This window comes from Triturus cristatus, chromosome 3_2, assembly GCF_964204655.1.
Source record: "Triturus cristatus chromosome 3_2, aTriCri1.1, whole genome shotgun sequence".
In the NCBI taxonomy this organism is placed as follows: domain Eukaryota; kingdom Metazoa; phylum Chordata; class Amphibia; order Caudata; family Salamandridae; genus Triturus; species Triturus cristatus.
Genome location: NC_140584.1, coordinates 1060989033 through 1061007586, shown reverse-complemented (window position 1 = coordinate 1061007586; position 18554 = coordinate 1060989033). Strand labels below are relative to the sequence as shown.

The following is an 18554-nucleotide window of genomic DNA, read 5'->3' as shown; positions in this document are numbered from 1 at the left end:
AGAAATCCTCCAATTCTACCACTACAGGGGATATTCTACCGCCACTTATAGACAACTTATTGCTCCCGGTTAACACCGCAAGCGCGCCTGCTACAACAGCCGCGGGGAGAAAATTAGCTCACTCTAACACACTAGGATGCAAAAACACAACTACCACCAGGGCACCTTCTTCGAATAGGCCTATGAAAGAAATGGATCAGCAAATCGACTTGCCACCTGAGGCGGCCCCATACGTTATTGTACTCACAGGAGTACCAGAGATGACATCGGGAAAAAAGGAGGGGTTCATAGAACTCAAAAACAAAGCAATCTATTGGTTAAGGAAGAATAGACCTTTGCCCCCTAATATTAACGGTGAAATTCTATTCGTGAGAAGACTGGCCTGGGTAGGGCACAGACCCAAAGACATAGAGGGGGGTATTTTAATCATTAATTTTAAAGACCGAAGGGTAGTCACTCTTATAGTAGACTGATACCTTGAGAGAGGAGGGGTAGGAATATCAACTTGTGATCTGAGTTATTTTTACCCTCAATCTCTCCTTATGCCCTGTAATAACAGATCCATCTGCGAGACATCTAAAAACTTTAGACTTGCCCCCCCAATTCAATACCCTAGGACAACTAGTCGCTGGGTCGATCCCTACCCCTTTCCACCCCATCTAGATAGGCCTTCTCCCTACCAACAGCAGAGTACACATAATACTTTCCAGTATCCCCTATGGTCTATTCCTCTAACCAATCATTTCGAGGCACTAACAGACCTAGACGACCTGGATTGACAGACGAAAAACAATTTGGAAGCTCACTTTCACGTAACTACTCCTGCGGTACCCAACGTTCATTCTAGAACTGTAAGCTTAGGTAGGGACGCCTACAAACACTGGGACGAGGGAATCTTAATCCAAGAGGCAACTAACGACCAGGGCCAGATCGATTCCGACAAAACATACATGGACTCTACCTCCCAACCTGATTGTTCAATAAACTTAATTCCTCCTCCCCCCTCAGTTGTCATACTTAGAGACAGTACTGTTAACGACTCCTCTTTTAGGAGGGCAAAGGTTACACAAAGTATCATATCATGGAACGTTGCAGGTCTCTTAAACAAAGTGTCACATCAACCGTGGCTAGATATAGTCACCAGTTATAGCATCATCTGTCTTCAGGAAACGTGGGCTGTAGATGAATTGCATATACCTGGATACCAGACTTTTCATGCACCCGCATTAATAAGCCTACAGGGGAGAAATAAAGGAGGTTTGTGTATATATGTCTCTATTACAGAGGGCATAAAAATAATTAGATATTCGACTACTGAGTATTACCAGCTCTTAACAATTAGTTGGGGCCATGTAAAGTTTCTGACCCTTATAAACTTTTATAACAATATTGCAAAAAATAGTTTAGAAAGCGTGATCGATAAACTTATGTACAGTGTTAACATTATTAAGACCCAGAAAGAAGACGAGATGGCTCTGATCTGGTTGGGTGACTTTAACTGCACTGTTTGTCCACATGGTCCCAAGGGCATTTGCGGCCTCGGTGAAAACAAGGACGAAAATCCAACCCACTTCATCCATTCAAATCTGGGAAATACCCTTAACAATATGCTTTTTCATTTTAATCTGTCTTATATCCATGAGCTATACATCCCAAATATTCCTTTTCAGCCAACTTTCCACGGGCGGGGATGCAGCTCAACAATTGATTTTACTCTTATATCCACAACTAACGCAGGGCTAGTACTCACATGGGAAACACATGATGCTATTTTTAGCGATCATTACCCAATTTCTTTTAACTTAAAAATTAAAGGGTGTCATCAGACCTCAGTGGACAAGTTTATGTACCAATCTACTATTAACCTAGCTACTAAAAATGGTTATTCTATAAAATGGGACAGGGTAGACCCTGTAGATTTCCTACACAATTTAATAGTAATTTCTCAAGAGGATATGCTTGCCTGTCTGTCAGAAACTGAGGAGTCATCACAAATTATGAGCTCGTTCCTAAAAATAAAATTAGAACTTAAAAAACTGCTAACAAGGGAGTACCGACCTAATACTAATAATAGTCACGGTTGGTTTGATAAAAGCTGCACAAAAGCACTGAAAGCTCTAAAAAGGGCATTGCATGCAACAACAAAATGCCCTGTGGAGATTCTTAAAGCCAGAAAGCTGTATCAGCTGGCTGTAAAATCAAGGAAACTAGTCCTGAGGAATGAGGCCTGGACGGCGCTTCTTGAAGCCTCCAAATCCAAGGATAATACAGCTTTTTGGAAAGCGGTAAATGCCCCTTACCTACAGAATAAACAGACAGACATCATAGATACAGCCATCAATGGGGAAATCTGGGTCAACCACTTCAAACACCTATATGACAAAGTCAACAATTTCGACGATGCCAATCCCACGATTGATGGGACAGGTACCCAACATTCTATAAACTTACTAAACATATTCCCGCTAGGTATAATGTTTACTTGTCAGGAGGTCACCAACGCAATTAAAAATAGCCCTTCAGGTAAAGCACCGGGCCCGGACGGAGTCCCGATAGACGTCTACAAAGCCGAGATTGATCTTTGGGCTCCCTTGCTAACAAATGTCTTAAACCATTCTAACAGACATGGGTTTTTATCGTCCTGGTCCGAAGCTATAGTTGTTCCAATTTTTAAAAAAGGCGACAGAAATGACCCCACCTGCTACCGGCCAATATCATTATTAGATGCACTAATGAAGGTAGCTGTTCGGACAATTTTAAACAGGATACAATTTTGGGCAGAAGAGAATAATGTAGTATCAAACTTACAGTACAGATTCAGTCGGGGTAAAGGCACCATAGAACAGGGTCTGAATTTGGCCTTAGTCTTATCTAAATACACTCAGGCAAAAAAGGGAAATCTTTTTGTTACTTTCGTGGACCTGAGCTCCGCTTTCGATTGTGTGGACCACGAGAAATTATGGTCCACACTATCTGAAATGGGCATAGATTTTAACATTCTCCAATCTATAAAAGCATTGTATAGGGATGCAGGTGCCAGGGTACGTTATGGCAATAAGGGTGAGTGCTCTGACAAATTCCCTATTAAGAGATGGGTGCGACAGGGGTGCATTTTAGCGCCCCTTCTTTTCACCCAATATATAAATTCCATCGGTCAACACTTAAAGGAGTCACAGTACGTTTACCCAAGTATCCTGGGAACATCGGCACCATTATTCCTTTATGCTGATGATGCTGCCATTATGTCCCGAACCAGGATTGGCCTACAGAGGGCCGACCTGAAATTTGCAAACTATATGAGAGAAAGAGGGCTAAAAATTAACACCACAAAAACATACACCATGGCCTGTGGTCCCGGAACAAAAAAAGCATCTTGTCCAATTTTTCTGGACGACAAGAGGATCGAGACCATGGATCGATTCTCCTACCTTGGAATAAATTTTGATGGGAAGGGAAACTGGCACGCAGCTTAATTATTGCCAGACATCTAGCCTTCACCCGAGCAATAGGCGCCCTGAAAATTTTTGCGGCCAAACTAGGTGGAAGACCCGTGAAAGAGTTGATCTCTATTTACAAAGCAAAATGTATCTCCACTGCCACTTATGGAGCTGGCCTTTGGGGCATTGAAAACCCACAACTGATACAAAAAACTGAAAATCAGTTTTTGCGCTATTTATTAGGGGTTCCCAAATCATCAGCAACTTATATTATACACATTGAGCTGGGTCTATTGTACATTTCTGATGTTATTAAAATCGCGCCTATATTATTATGGCACAAAATTTGGGTTACCCCTGAGACTTCATTAAACAGAGATCTAATCACAGACTGCCTCAAACTTGATGGAACAAGTAATATTAAATGGCTTACCTATGTAAAGAACATGTTAACGGACCTCGGACACCCAGAGTTTTTTGTGAGGCCATCAAGTATGGAAACGGTGTCCAGAAAGTCGTTAAGAGAGCTGGCTCTCAACCATCTAACAAATAATAGATGGAACCTGGAAAAAACTAAAAATACAGTCATTGAATACGAGCAAATAACTGTACATGAAGGGCTCCAAGGGTACCTGTCGATCCAGCCAAGCTGTTATGCTCGAATGTTACTGACCCGTTTTAGACTCGGCAATTTTTTTTCGCATGATTACTTTTCCTGTGTGTAATAATTGGTCAAATGAAATTTTAGTATGCCCCTGTGATGATATCTCTGCTCAATCAAATATCCACTGTGTTTTATTTTGTAAATTTTATCAGATGCCTAGGGGGGCTTTTCTGAAACCAATTTTAAAGGCTTGGGGTATCCGTACGTGTAGACCAGCTATGACTAGGCTGCTACAGCTAGAAAACGAATTCATCATCTCTGCTGTAACTAGCTTCTTAAAACTGGTCATCAAGTTTCGGAACTCAATGCAATCACCTTGAGTACTAACCCTACACTTTAGATCTTGTTGTTTTTTTTTGAGGAATACAAGCTATTTCTTAAATGCATTTTTATGACTTATATATGACAGTTATACCAATAATACCTCTAATCCAGGTGACTGTTTTTAACCACACACAATGTTCATTGTACTTTTTAATGTATGCTTTTATGATTTTGATCTGAAAATCGAATAAAGCTTTCTTGATATTGATATTGAATAAGAGACTGGAAAATAAGAGCAAGGAATAAAAAAGAAAGAAAAATCTTTTTTTACAGGACGTAATACTGGCCCTATCAGTTTCACTGAACTATATTCGGTGTAAAAGAAGAACCATAAAAGTATACATAAAATACAATTGCATCGCAAGTAAAAAGACGATAGCAGATCGGGCGGCACTTATGAATGAGTCAGCATTTCTTGAGCGCAGGGCTAGGCATCCCAGCGCTGATAGCAGTACATTCAAGGACTCCGAGCTGCTTTAGGGAAACAGTAAGGTCTTAATTTGTTTTCGAAGGTCTTAATTTGTTTTCGGAAGGTCAAATGGTTAGTCTCAAGACGGATCTGAAGATGCAGGGAGTTCCACAATTTGGCGACATTATAAGAAAACAGACGTCTTTCACTTCTTGGCTTCCTTATTTTAGGAATTGCGGCCACATGTTTACTGTCCGATCGCAGAGCCGTGTTTAGACAGTGTAAATCTAAAAAGCATCATGGCATGGAGACTCATAAAATGCCGAATAAAAAAAGTAATACAATTTCATCAAATCATTAAAGATTCAGTGCTGTGTAGGGACAATAATACTTTTACGTGTATTAAATGCATTTATAATAAAATGCGCCGCATTAAAACAAGCCCTGGGATCGTTGAGCTCAGACAAAAATTTAACTGCAGCAAGGTGTGATCCATTGCCATAAGCAAGCAAAAGTGGTTTAAGGTAAAAACTCATGAAACAGAATAAAATTCACCAAACAGCATAAAGTGCACAGTGCTCTGTTTACTTCGGCCATCACAAGGGCACGGAAACATGTCTGAGGGGCAAATTTTCATTGTGGGAAAGGCAACCAAATGATGGACAATACCCAATCGTAGTCTAACTAAGACGAAACAATGCATAGAATTATGTATATAGGTTAGGTAATCCTGGCAACCATCAGCTTGAGTAAGCATTAAATAAAACATGACTTTTGGGTTTCCTGCTCTCACTAGCAAGCCGGGTTTCTCTCCTGTTGTTCATAAAAGTTTCTCTAATGGACGTTTTACCGAGGGATAAAACTCGTAAGGGGTCATTCCGGATTGGCATATCAAGCAGTTTGCAATACACAGAAATAATATAGATTAGCCAGGGGATCATCATGGCATTGTCCAAATTTAGACAGTCTTGGGTGATTGCTTTTGTGAAACTGGTTTCATCTTTGGACCATATAGAGTGCCAAAGCAAAAGGGGGCGTGATGCGACTACGTCGGTGAGGTACTGTAGCCCTACTTCTCTATGAATGATCTCCGATGAAGCCGAAGTGGGCAGACTAAGCAGACGTTTAAGGAAGCCATTTTCCTTAGTCTGCAAGGCGTTACTACAGAGGTGACCCCAAACACCAGCCGATAGATAAAACCCTTGCCTTGTAGATTGTAGTCATCTCCTTAATTCGTCTAGAACCCAACTTGGCAGAGAATCTAAAGATACCGTGGGAACTTCTGTCCATTTTATTCTTGACGTTGGTAATTTCACGAACCATAAACCATTACCAGAAAAAGTAATACCCAGGTAACAGAATGAATCAACAGGAGCCACAAGTGATTATTCCAGAAAAATTATCTAAATTTTTTTGCCCTCGGCCCGCATACCATTGTATGGGTTTTGCTTTTGTTAATGACCAGTTTCCGTGCAGCAGTAAAATCCCCAAAGGCGTCCATTAGATGTTGCTACCCCAGGGGTCCTGGCCAGCAGGACCTTGTCATCCGCATACAGTAATAGCGGAATGGGGCGCCCATCCACTTGGGGAATGTCAGCGTGGACTGCTTGCAAAGTCTGGTCCACCCCATTGAAGAATAAAGAAGATAAAATAGGGGCTAAAACACAGTCTTGGCGAATACCACGTTTAACTATGAAGTTGTTAGTGCACTCTCCGTGGGGTCTATGACGTACATTGCTTACCATATTCTCGTACAGTCTGGCCAGGAAGCTTACAATTGGTCTGGGTGCACCCATACCGAGCAAAGTGGTACAAAGAATGGGGTGGTCTACTAAGTCAAAAGCGCTGCTCAAGTCAGCGAAACAGAGGTATAGTCTTCCTTCTTTGGCAAGAGTGTATTTGCCAATAAGCAAGTCAAGATTCACACATTGCTCGATGGTCCCAAGCCCTTTCCTGAAGCCAAACTGAGCCGGTGAGAGTATTGAATGATCCCAAGCCCATTCTGAGTAAGACTTTGCTCATCACTTTAACAGATAAGTCTAATAAAGAAATAGGCCTATAGTTTTTAGGGTCTGATTTGCTGCCCTTCTTGTTAATAGGGACTATTGTAGATGAAACCCAGGTAGGGGGGATATTGTCTCTGCAGCCATATTAAAAACTCTAGGTAAAATTGGCGCCCACAAACTAACATTGTGCTTAGAAACATCTACAGGTACCCCGTCTGGGCCCAGAGCTTTCCCCCCTTTGCTTTCATTCAGAGCCCAAACCACTTCCTGTAATGTAATGTCCAGAGGTAAAGGTGGACCTATCAGCTGTTCACTCTTTGGGGTGGGCACCGTTCCAGCTGTAAGGGGATTAAAAATATCAGTAAAATGTACCACCCATGCCTCGCTGGTAACGTGCGATAGCAAGTTCGGAAAGGAATCGTCCTTTAAACAAGCATTGGCATAGCCAATAGGTCTCGCCTTTGGGACCTTATGGTGTTTGGCCAAGCAACAGTTGATGTTGTTGCACCAAGGATATTGTGCTGCATAACTAAATACTTATACGGTCCGAAAAGCGAGACCTATTGGCTATGCCAATGCTTGTTGTATTTTGAGTTTGATGCCTTAGACCCATACAGTGCAGAATCAACTGTTGCGTGTACGATATTCTGCACTCGCTCTGCCTGCAGTCCAGCAACAAATTGTCAGTGAAACTATTGGATATTTTTTTCAGCATTGCCTTCTTGACGCTACTCAGTCAGAATTGCATTTGGACCTGCGATTGCGCTACGTGAAAGTTGGTCTGTAAGTCCATGTTTTGTTTAAAAGTATGCTTTTGTTTCAAGATGAGTTTGCGTGATATAGAGACTGCGTGTGAATCTCCTGAAGGATGGCTGACATAAACTGGCAGTCACTCTTATTAAAATGATTGCACCTTATGTGATGTGTGATTTGTCACACACTAGATTATTTTCTCACCCCGTGGATACATATGCGCATTTTGAAACACTCCGCATGTGTTACCAAAAGGCTCCACAGACGTGAAAACTAATGAAGAGATGCGAGAGTATGGCCAAATGGTTGGGATGCCCGGGATTCAGAGCATTGTGTCGCGAGCTCACAGGCATGTTGGAAAACAAACACACTTGGGGTGGAATTTGTTAAGTACATGTGCTTACTTCCCAGGCAGCGGTTTGTCTTTGGCCTCAGAATGTCATGTAACATGTGTTTGTTTGCATAATCCGGAGGTAGCAGCTGTGCCATCTTCTGAGGCAGGCTGCCTCCCGGGTTATAATTCTACCCAGTGCATAAAACGGGCAGTTTTAATGTCGGGGTCTATCCTCGCGTGGCTCGTTGTGCATGCACCACAAACCCCGACGTCTGCCCACGATGCCTTGTTTGCACCCCTCATTTGTGGTGGCCTCCTGTGTGTGTGTGGGGGGTGAGGGGAGGGTCGGTTTACATACTCGAGGCAACATCTAATAGCTGTTATTTTTCCACCACACGTACTTTCTCTATGTGCCACAGGCTTAAAAAGCTGCACGTGGGCCGCTATGTGGTTTTGCATTTTTTTTGCTGCAGTGTAACTTGGAAGTGAGTCCAGAGCCTTACTTAAGGGGTGTTAAAAACCTCAGTATGGTACTGTGCCCTACACTAGACTTATTGAGGCTGCTATATATGTGCTAACAAGCAAAAACTTTATACAGGGGGCAGGCATAGTGTTAGCGACAGCATAAACTGTGGTTACACACAGACCTCCAAACATGCTCTTCTGCTTCAAGAAATCATCTCTGGATGTTACATTTAAACAGAGGACACGCATCAGGCTCAGAATCTACGATGGTATCAAAATACAGCAGAAACTAAACATTACCTGCAAAAACAAGCGCGACCGGGAAAGTGAAAGCGACCGCGCTGTGTTGAACGATGGATTTAACCCAGATCTCTTGACTGGGGGAGAATGTCTGCATTGTCAGCATTCCGTCCATCAATTGTTTGTTGTAACGTGTTTATTTAGTAACCTGATCCACGTGCGACTAGGAATGCAGCTGCACCCTGCGCGCCGCTGCTTGCTCCCAAGACCACAACGCTGTGGGAGTGAATATTTTAAGAAGAGGTGGCACATCCACACGCCTTTGGCCATTTGCATGCTTTCATTATTGAAAGTCACACACAAAGGCCAATTCAATGTGTGGGTGGAGTCACACCAACACGGAGAAGTTTCGGGGAAGTTTGGAGTGCTCAAAACAAGCCTCCCATAGAGCAGGGCATGCGCGCTACGCTAGGCTCGACATAAAAAGGTGAGTTAACGGTGTCCCAGAATAGCTTACTATCCCCTGTCTCAGCTGCTTGGCTCAATTTTGACAAGGCAGCTTCCTGCAAATCTTTCTTCCTTGCTAAAAGTACCTCTCTATGTCTCGATCTGAGAGATTTAATCAGTAGGCTATCTCTGGGTTGTTTACTAAGGGCCTGCCTCAGAGCCCTGGTTGCAATGGTACAAGCGTGATCAAACCAGTATGCCTGTCTGTAGGAGACAGTGCCTCACAATAAGCGGCTGCTACAGATCCTGGAGGAGATAGTATTTAAAAATATTTCAATAGTTTAAAACATGAAAAAAATCAGTAATAAAAGTAACCAAAATGATATTTTAACACAGAAATCTATGGAGCTAAAATAAAGAAACCAGCAACAATAATTTGCTTCATACAAGTTTATAGCATTTTATTTAGGTAGACCCCCTCACCCCCTCCACTGAGTGCCCTACAATAAAGATTAAAGCATTCCACAATGAAGGCACAACCAATATTATATTTCTCTATCAATGCGCTTTAAAGGTAAACTGCGGCACTCCTAAAGCCATCCACTTTTCGCCCATCTGGAAATAAAAAAGTAGCATTGGTCAGGACCGAAAAGATTAACGATACCAGGACATTTGAAAATATATTTGCGAACAAAGTTCAGCAGTCATTCGGAATGAATAAGAGACTGGAAAATACGAGCAAGGCATAAAAAAGAAGGAAAAATCGTTTTTTACAGGACGTAATACTGGCCCTATCAAAATAGAAGACATTTGTTTGTGTAATACTGCATTTATTTCAGATTTAAAAATGCTTTAAGACATTCTAAAGAAGTATTCTTTATTATTTATTACTCGAGTGATGTTCAGATTGCTTTATTTTTGGTTCCCTATTTTTCCACTTTTTTCTGGGAAATTACTACCATATGATACAGTATAAATGAACAGACTCCAGTGGCTGATAAGCTCCAAAGGATTGTTCTTATTCCTAGCCATGGAGGTGGGCACCTAGGGAACGGGTGACCCTATGACGTGCCACAAATAATGTGGTCAGACCATCATGGATGACTTGAGACAGGAGTCGATTACCCTTTGGTAAGCCAGACCATCATTCAACATAGAAATCTCCTCCTACAGCACATTTAAGGGGGAGCAAGGCTTCTGAGATTGCCGACCCTCGACCTTTGAAAGAAACAAGATAACACTTGATATTTAGGCACAGATACCCTGCAACAGGCGCTTGCTAAAACAGCACGGTGTGGAAACAGGTTGTAAAGGTGAGAAAATATTGGAAAATTGGAAATTACCCAAAGAGTACGAAGACGATGGGGGGATCTCCTGGGGCACTCGGATGAACCAATCTAGCATAATTTAACGAACTGTGTGAAATTATTTACTTCTCTCGGACTTGTTTGCTAAGGACTAATCATGATCTTGTTTGCACTGCTGAAAAGATGAAAACTTATTTTATGAGGAGTAAGTCATTAGTCAGCATGGATGTCGGGAGGTAGCTTGCCAGCCAACTGCCTCATGTAGAATGCTGGCGAACACTCACAGCCACTCCAAATGCTCACCAGCATTCCCTTGTGCAGAAGGAGGAATGTAAACAAACAATCAAGCAACCTCACCATTTTCTTCTGATTCCAAACATTGCCATCACTTAAGAATATGTCACGTTAGTTCACATGCGTTTACAAAACATGCCATTACAACGCGGTCATTACAACAAACGCTTTGTTACATCGCATACCTTTACAACGCAAGTCGGAACAACGACTTGTTGTAGGGTCCCTGGATGTTGGAATAGTATAATTTACTATCCCAACTCTAGTCTGTGGAACAGTAGGAAAGGTGTTGGATTTTAAATCCAACACCTTCTGCTCCCTAACGCAAGTCGTTGCTCCGACTTGCGTTGTAAAGGTATGCGATATAACAACGCGGTTTTTGTAACGACCGGGTTGTAATGGCATGCGTTGTCTCGCATGTGTGGTAAACACTGTTTACCTCACTTAACTACTCAGTGTAAGTAGCAATCCTCTTCACTGTGAGGAGACAAGAAAACATTGATAACCCTTAGCCAAGACCACAACTCCTCTTGACACAATCCCAATCAGCAATCTGCAAGTCAATAGCAGCTTTGTCAATCACAGAATCTCTTGCTACCTTGCACAAACCCCTTTTTTCCACATCTTTTGTTAGCAAAGCTCTTTGTTTACTTCCCCTCATGACCTGAAACTAAGTCTTTCCATTGTTAGCATTAAGCATGGTCTGATATGTCCACATACGTTTTCCAACAGCTGCTCCCAATTGAATACAACTACACAGTGCCAACTTGATACCTTCTTTCAAGACCCTGTTCCACCACTCAACCAACCCAATACTTTGGGGATAATTAACAGGCGAATGAATGTGCTCAACACCTTTAGAATCTAAAAACTGTCACATGGTGTGCGACGCAAATTGAACACCATTATTACTATGGTTTCTGGTATTCACACCTTGTCCCATACCTCAGTTGGGGAATTGATGACCACATTAGTAGTAACATGGTGGATGAATTTCACCTCTAGCCACCGTGAAAAATAATTAACTGCCACCAAAGCATACATGGGAGAGGCACCTCAGACACTGTACGGACCAGAAATATCAAACTCAATTTTATTCCACAAGACATCCATTTTATTAGTTATCACTCCATGCACATGGAATTCAATCCCTCATGCTGAGTTCAACCTTACGATATAAACCAGGCCACCATTACTCTGCCTTTATTTGCCGTTTGGTGGCACTCATGCCAACTTTGACCTTCGTGAGCTACATTCACAATCTTTTGTCTCAAAGCCTCCAGCCCAATTAGCAAGTCCTTTCTGAGCAGGAGTTCTCCTGAACACGAGAACTCCACGCCCACATCATGAAAAGCCTCTACTTGGTTTGATAAATTACCTTTCTTGAGTCAACCTTCTGTTAGATATTTCTTCACTTCCTGCAGCACTTCATCTACCTGCATAGCATCCACACTAACTTTACATAGGAAATACAAACAATTAAGTTAAAAGGCATACACTACTGAATACAAAATCGTCCCCTGTCTGTGCTTCTTGACACCGGTAATCGTCATAGGCAATCTGCAATACAGTTTTTTTAGGTCTCGCCTGGCGAAAGCAGCGCATGCTCTGTCTCACCATGCGAGTGCCTTTTGCAATCAATTCTTCCGAGGGCTTACATGCACGCGTCTGCATGCACAAAGATGGCTGCTCTCGCCATTTGTCCAAAGCAAACAGCATGCGCATGTCCGTGGGACTGTGGACAGTCCAACGCCATCTTGTGATAATAGCTTTCTATTGTCATGGCGACCAAGCTTCTTATCAGAAGCTTCGTCACGTTAGTTTCCTGTTCCCACCCCCCTGACGTTTTTTCGTGACTTTTTTAAATTACTTTCATGAGCGCGGCGCACGCTAGGGACACTGCGCTTACTCTATTTATATATATTTTCGCGCTAGGGCATCACCAACCATGTTTCTGGTTTTCACTTACAAATTGTTGCTATTCGGTGTGCAAATCTAACAAGTTAAACGTAGAGTGAAACACCCAGCATGCGTTAGGTTGCATGTTGCCACAAGATCTACTCACAGCTCTTTCTTGTTACCAGAGCACTGCTAGAGCCTATCTGTCTGGCTCTATGCGGGCTGCTCCATGCCCTTGGGTGTTCAGCACAAATCCTCTTCAAAAATGCTTAATCTTGCCGCTTGTGTCAATAGCAACATTGTGTGGAGAGCGCCCGCGCCTCCGCTCACCCTTTCCTGCCATAGAATTCCCTTCAAAGCTGAGCGAGAGACACAGCAGGTCGCAGTCCACCCTCTGCTTCTGCAGTGGACTTTGATCTATCTGCATTCTTCTGTTCAGCAAAAACGTGCCTATTAACTTAAGTAGGAGTAAAACTGCCCAGCGCGTACCCCAATTCATCACCAACTAATTTCATAATGTGCCAGTTTGTTGTGCTAATTGGGAAATGGAGAAGATTCCTACTATTCTGAAAAATAACCGCCCCATATCTTTACTGCCTTGCCTGGCCAAACTATTAGAAGCTCATGTTGCCCTATACCTTTGCTCTTCTTTTGGAGGACTCTGTATCCTGGACCGCCCACTCCACAGAGACGGTTATTCTCTCAGTGGTTGATGATTGAGGGAAGCAGCAGATCAGAGTCAAGCCCAGGCGTTGTTTCTCTTGGATTTATCTGCCGCCTTTGACACAGTCGACCACACTCTTTTGATCAACTGTGTCAAGGCCGCAGGTCTGCAAGCCACAGTACTAGATTGAGTAACATTCTTCCTTTATGATCCCTCTCAGTCGGTCCGTTTATGTCCCTTTAGCACCACTAAGGTTCAATTAAACTGTGGAGTACTTCAGGGCTCTGCATTATCCTCTCATTGATTCAATCTTTATATTCGTCCTCTGGTACATGAGCTACAGAAACAGAGTGTGAAAAATTACAATTATGCTGATGATATGCTGCTGCACTTCATGTTGGACAAAGCTCAGAATCTATTGAGATTTTCCAGAATACTTTGTTGAAAATTAGTGATTGGATTAATAGACATCAACTGAAATTAAATGCAGAGAAAATTGAAATAGTGATGATTAACAATAAAATCCACAACTGGAATCCCCGCTTCAGGCCTCTAGAGTTGGGATTACCTCCCACTCCCAAAACAGAAGTTAAAAGGCTTGGAATCCTCATTGATGAGGACCTCTCTTTGAAGCCGCAGATAGAAGCAGTGATTTCCTTATGTACCTTTCAATTGTAAGCCGTCATCCAGATAATAATGGTGCCAGTGATTTCTCGCATTGATTATGGGAGTTCTCTCTACTTAGGATTGCCAAAAGGATTGAACCAGAGGCTGCAGACAGTACAAAACCAGGCAGCTGGCTGGTCGGGCATTAGCCAAGATATTGCCATAATAAGCCCTTGGTGAAAAATCTGCACTGGCTCTCATTAGCTCAGCAGACCATCTTTAAAACTGGCTGTATAATTTTAAAATCACTTTATGGGAGAAGCCACATTTTTGTGTCCTCCAGGTTTCAAAAATACATCCCAAAAAGCAATCTCATATCAGCCCACCACAACTTGTTAAAAAGAAGAGGTTGGGTGGCACCAGATTTTCTGTGATTTCCCTGCATCCTTGGAACTCTCTTCTCTCTGACATAAGATCTACAACTGTCTAGTCCAGATTTAAGGCACTTCTAATAACCTGGCTTTTCAAACAAGTGTATGGCTAGACTCTTGACCTTGTTGGTCCCTCCTTTCACTCAGTGCCATAAAACCTGTTTACGCGCATTACAAATGCTGTATAATGTAACATAACATAACTCTATAAAGAGCAAATCTCTTGGAACGTCGATTCCCAAATTACCACTAATAAATTACAAAGCAATACTTTTCTCCTGACCACTTAATTTGGAGCATCTAATGCTACTAACTTGTTTATAAATCAGTGTTATGTGTTCTCCTTTAATTAATGTTTTGTTCGCTCATTTAATCCTGATCACATTATAACAACCATTTGGCATTACCAGATAGCTGAGTGCAAATTTGAACTTCTTTCGACACAGGGCGGAGTAAACTGGATGTGTTGCCTTGCAGACGAGTTATTACCTAAACTTCCAACCAATCTGTATTATGTGGCCGTGGCTTGAACACCTTTTGCAGTACAATCTCGTGTCTCCAGGCACTTACACATGAAATCTAGAGAAGGCCCTTATTTGCACCGATGACGTAAAGCACCCAGGCCTCTCCTCTTGATTCACACGGTCCTTTGTTGTCATTGACAAGAAGATGGAAACATATACGAAAAGTGAGTCCTGTATTCAGTATAAATGTCGGAAGGGAGCTTGCCTGCCAACCACCTCACGTTGAATTCTGGTGAACACTCACACGCACTTTGAGTGCTCGCCAGCACTCCCACGTGCAGAAGGAAGACTATAAGAGCTGTCCCGACAAAGTAGGGGGCCTGGGAGTTTCTTCTTCTCCATCTTCAGCATACACATTAACTCTAAAATCCTCAAAGTTAAGGTGTGTTTTGCAGGCAGCAGAGTTCGGAAGCACAAAAAGGCAAGTCCTGTTCCAGGTAGATGTGACCCAAACAGTGCTATTAATTAAGGGTCCCTGTTTTCTGTTTTTACTCATTTTTACAGATAAATACAGACATAAAACTATTCATTTTCTTGTCTGTATTTATTTTTAAATTTGGATAAAAACGGAAATTGGGTGCTTTTTGAGTGATTCTAAATACACTTTGCCATTACTGCCAGGCCAATAACTGTGTGGACTGATAGGTAAGGGTGTTAAAATAAAGCAATTTCAGTAAAGAGGCTTAAACAGCAGTAGATATGCACAAGAGTGATACTGAAATTTGCATATTTTCATACAAGTGCATTGATTTATCTTCTGCAGGTGTTCATATCACTGAAACCTGGCAGGCAATCAAGCATGACTGCAGTTATTGGTAAAATAAATGTGGAACTATACCAGATTCAGCGTAACTTTTTGGAAAAAAAACATAATAAATATTTATACAGATAAAGCTGACAAATAATAAATATGGATAAATACAGACAGAAATGACAAAGAAATAAATACCATAAAACCGGGAGCCCTACTATTAATACTTACTACACTACATTCATTTCATAAAGTCATCCACATAGTGGACCTAACTTCAAGCATGAGTCGGACACGGACTCAACCACGATATGATGGTGTGCTGGCAAAGGCAGAGTTGGCGACACGGTGGAGTCTATGAAGCTACAGCAAGTAGGTCTAGAGGGGGGCAGCTGTCTTGTGTATTTAATAAGGAGTCTCCAACGCACGTTCAAATTTGTAGACTGTTCTCAAAAGAGAAATTTACATACCATGAATTTGAATACAACTTATCTATATAGTTATCTGGACAACTTGGTCAACCTAGGTCCACACTGGCCAACTCTAGTCTAATAATAATTTTCAGACTTCTATTTATATTGGACTGTTTTTACTTAAGAAAGGTGAATAGATTACTTGAGCAATGACCAACAATTTATTCAGAGAATGCTGAGCTACTGCAAGTGAGGTTTGGACAGATGGATGCTTCAATCAAATCCCATCGGCATTTTAGCTATTAACAAGCTATAATCAGTAAAAGAAACAAAACTATATATTTCATGTGGATTTATCTGTATTTCACCCCTTTCTGAATATCTTAATGTTTAGAACGGAGTTTAATTACTATGGAAAGTACTGGTCTCTCTAAGCCCACTGTATATGTTATATCTGCTTTTTTAGAGCAATGGGCCAAGGTGAATCTTCCCAGGGCTATTTCAAAGTTTGCAGTAGACAGTTTCACCGCAGGCATTTACTCTATGTCAATAAACTGAGACAACACCAATAGTAATAATAATAATAATAATAATAAACAACAACAATAATAATAATACTGGTAATACCTTTGGGCAAGATTTGCTATTTACTGGTTGCAAAATAATAGTTGCAATTTGCGATTAATATTTTTGCGACAATAATGAATTTCAAGAATCGCCTTTCATACTAATAGGTCAGTTCATAGCATTCCGAATGTAGTGGGTCGGAATCCAACCAACCTCATGCATATTAATGAGGTAGGTTGCAAATTGTGCCTCATTATGATTGGAGGCCATCATAGGAATGGTAGTCTGCAGGAGCCAGCAGACCACCATGTCTGTGATTGCTTTTTAAACAAAGCGGGGCCGATTCACAGAACTAACTTAAGACAAAATCCTAAACTTACTACTTTTGGTATTCACAGAAGTTAGGATTTTGTCTTAAGTTTGTCTTAAGACAAACTTCAGACAGACTTAAGACAGACTTAAGACACACTTAAGACAGACTTAAGACAGACTTAAGACAAACTTAAGACAGACTTAAGACAGACTTAAGACAAACTTAAGACAAAATCCTAACTTAAGTCTGTCTTAAGTCTGTCTTAAGTTTGTCTTAAGTCTGTCTTAAGTCTGTCTTAAGTTTGTCTTAAGTCTGTCTTAAGTCTGTCTTAAGTCTGTCTTAAGTTTGTCTTAAGTCTGTCTTAAGTTTGTCTTAAGACAAACTTAAGACAAAATCCTAACTTCTGTGAATACCAAAAGTAGTAAGTTTAGGATTTTGTCTTAAGTTAGTTCTGTGAATCGGGCCCAGCATGTTTAATAAAAATGCAACCCGTTTTCCTTAGAGGAAACAGGCCGCAGTTAAAAACGAAAAATGTACTTTTCGTTAAAGGTTGTTTAAGAAAGATCCACAGGGGCACAGATTTCTCTTTAAAAAAACATTTTTTTTTTTAATTCATAAAGTGGAAGAGTTCTCAAAGGGTCCCCTTATCTTTTGCAAATAGGTCACCACTTCCGTTGAGGTTGTCAATAAAATATCGATGTTTTGCAACCAGATTGGAAAATATTTATACTTTAGATACCGATTTGGTCATCGACAAAATGTCACTTCCAGATACCGAATCAGTTTTCATTCAGAATCCCATTTTAGGAATCGGAAAATAATTAATGCACAGGAAAACACATTTTAACTGTCGCAAACACCAAAGTGGATAGTTTGCGATTGTTAAAATTCTAATTACATCCAGCCCAACATCCTCAGCAATGATAATAATAACTTACTTTATAAGTATCTGGCAGGTTTACCCTTTTCCAAGCATTGCTAATGACAGCTGAGACTATTTCACAGTTTAATGGGAGTCAATGCTTCAAACTGTGAAAGTTGAAAGGCTGGGTTTGGGCAGACCAGGTCACAACAGAAATCTCCTTCGCTGGGATCAATGCATGCAACAGCATTCCTTACCATAGAATCTAAGGCAGATACGAGGCTGGTAATGATGTCATGTTTCCCAGGGATGGTTGGCATCCATTGATCATGTCTGGCGTTATTCGGCGTCCCATCAGACTGTGTCCCTGTTAGTGCCATACTCCCCTGGAATAAAAACAAGTGTGTGCTTTGAGTATTTGTTTGCAATGCAATTGATGATTTTGTGTCTGTTCCCTCACTGATATTGTTGTATTCTTTACTTTATCTTACAAATCTGTAACTTTCTGTTCTTGCTCTTCACAGCATACATGTCCACTTCAAGGATATTAAAAACAAATCAGTGGTAGATACTCATGCAATTCATGCTGGATTGTCATGTACACAACGTCCAGAAAATGATGACGGACTTCAGAGGAAGTGGGAAGATAATATTTCAAATGAGAAATTACAGAGAAGAACACAATATGAAGCATGGCACAACTATAAGGTGAGTGCTCATTGTCACTGAAAATGTAATTGGTGAAGTCATCAGTGACAAAACCAAGGCTGTGGTGAGCACTGGGGGTAAGAAGGAGTTACATTGGGACCTTCGAACCTGCACACTGTATCCCTAATACCCATTG

At 41.4% G+C, this 18554-nt stretch overlaps 1 protein-coding gene across 4 annotated transcripts in view; it reads right to left on the bottom strand.

Annotated features, from left to right (window-relative positions):
- GTF2IRD1 (GTF2I repeat domain containing 1) overlaps positions 1-18554 on the bottom strand; it is a 1036986-nt gene that overhangs the window by 727198 nt on the left and 291234 nt on the right. For all 4 annotated transcript variants that reach the window (XM_085649787.1, XM_085649789.1, XM_085649788.1 and 1 more), the window contains one exon: positions 17968-18096. In XM_085649787.1, coding sequence (XP_085505913.1) covers positions 17968-18090 — 123 coding nt within the window. In that variant the 5' untranslated portion in view covers positions 18091-18096. The remainder of the gene's footprint in view (positions 1-17967; positions 18097-18554) is intronic.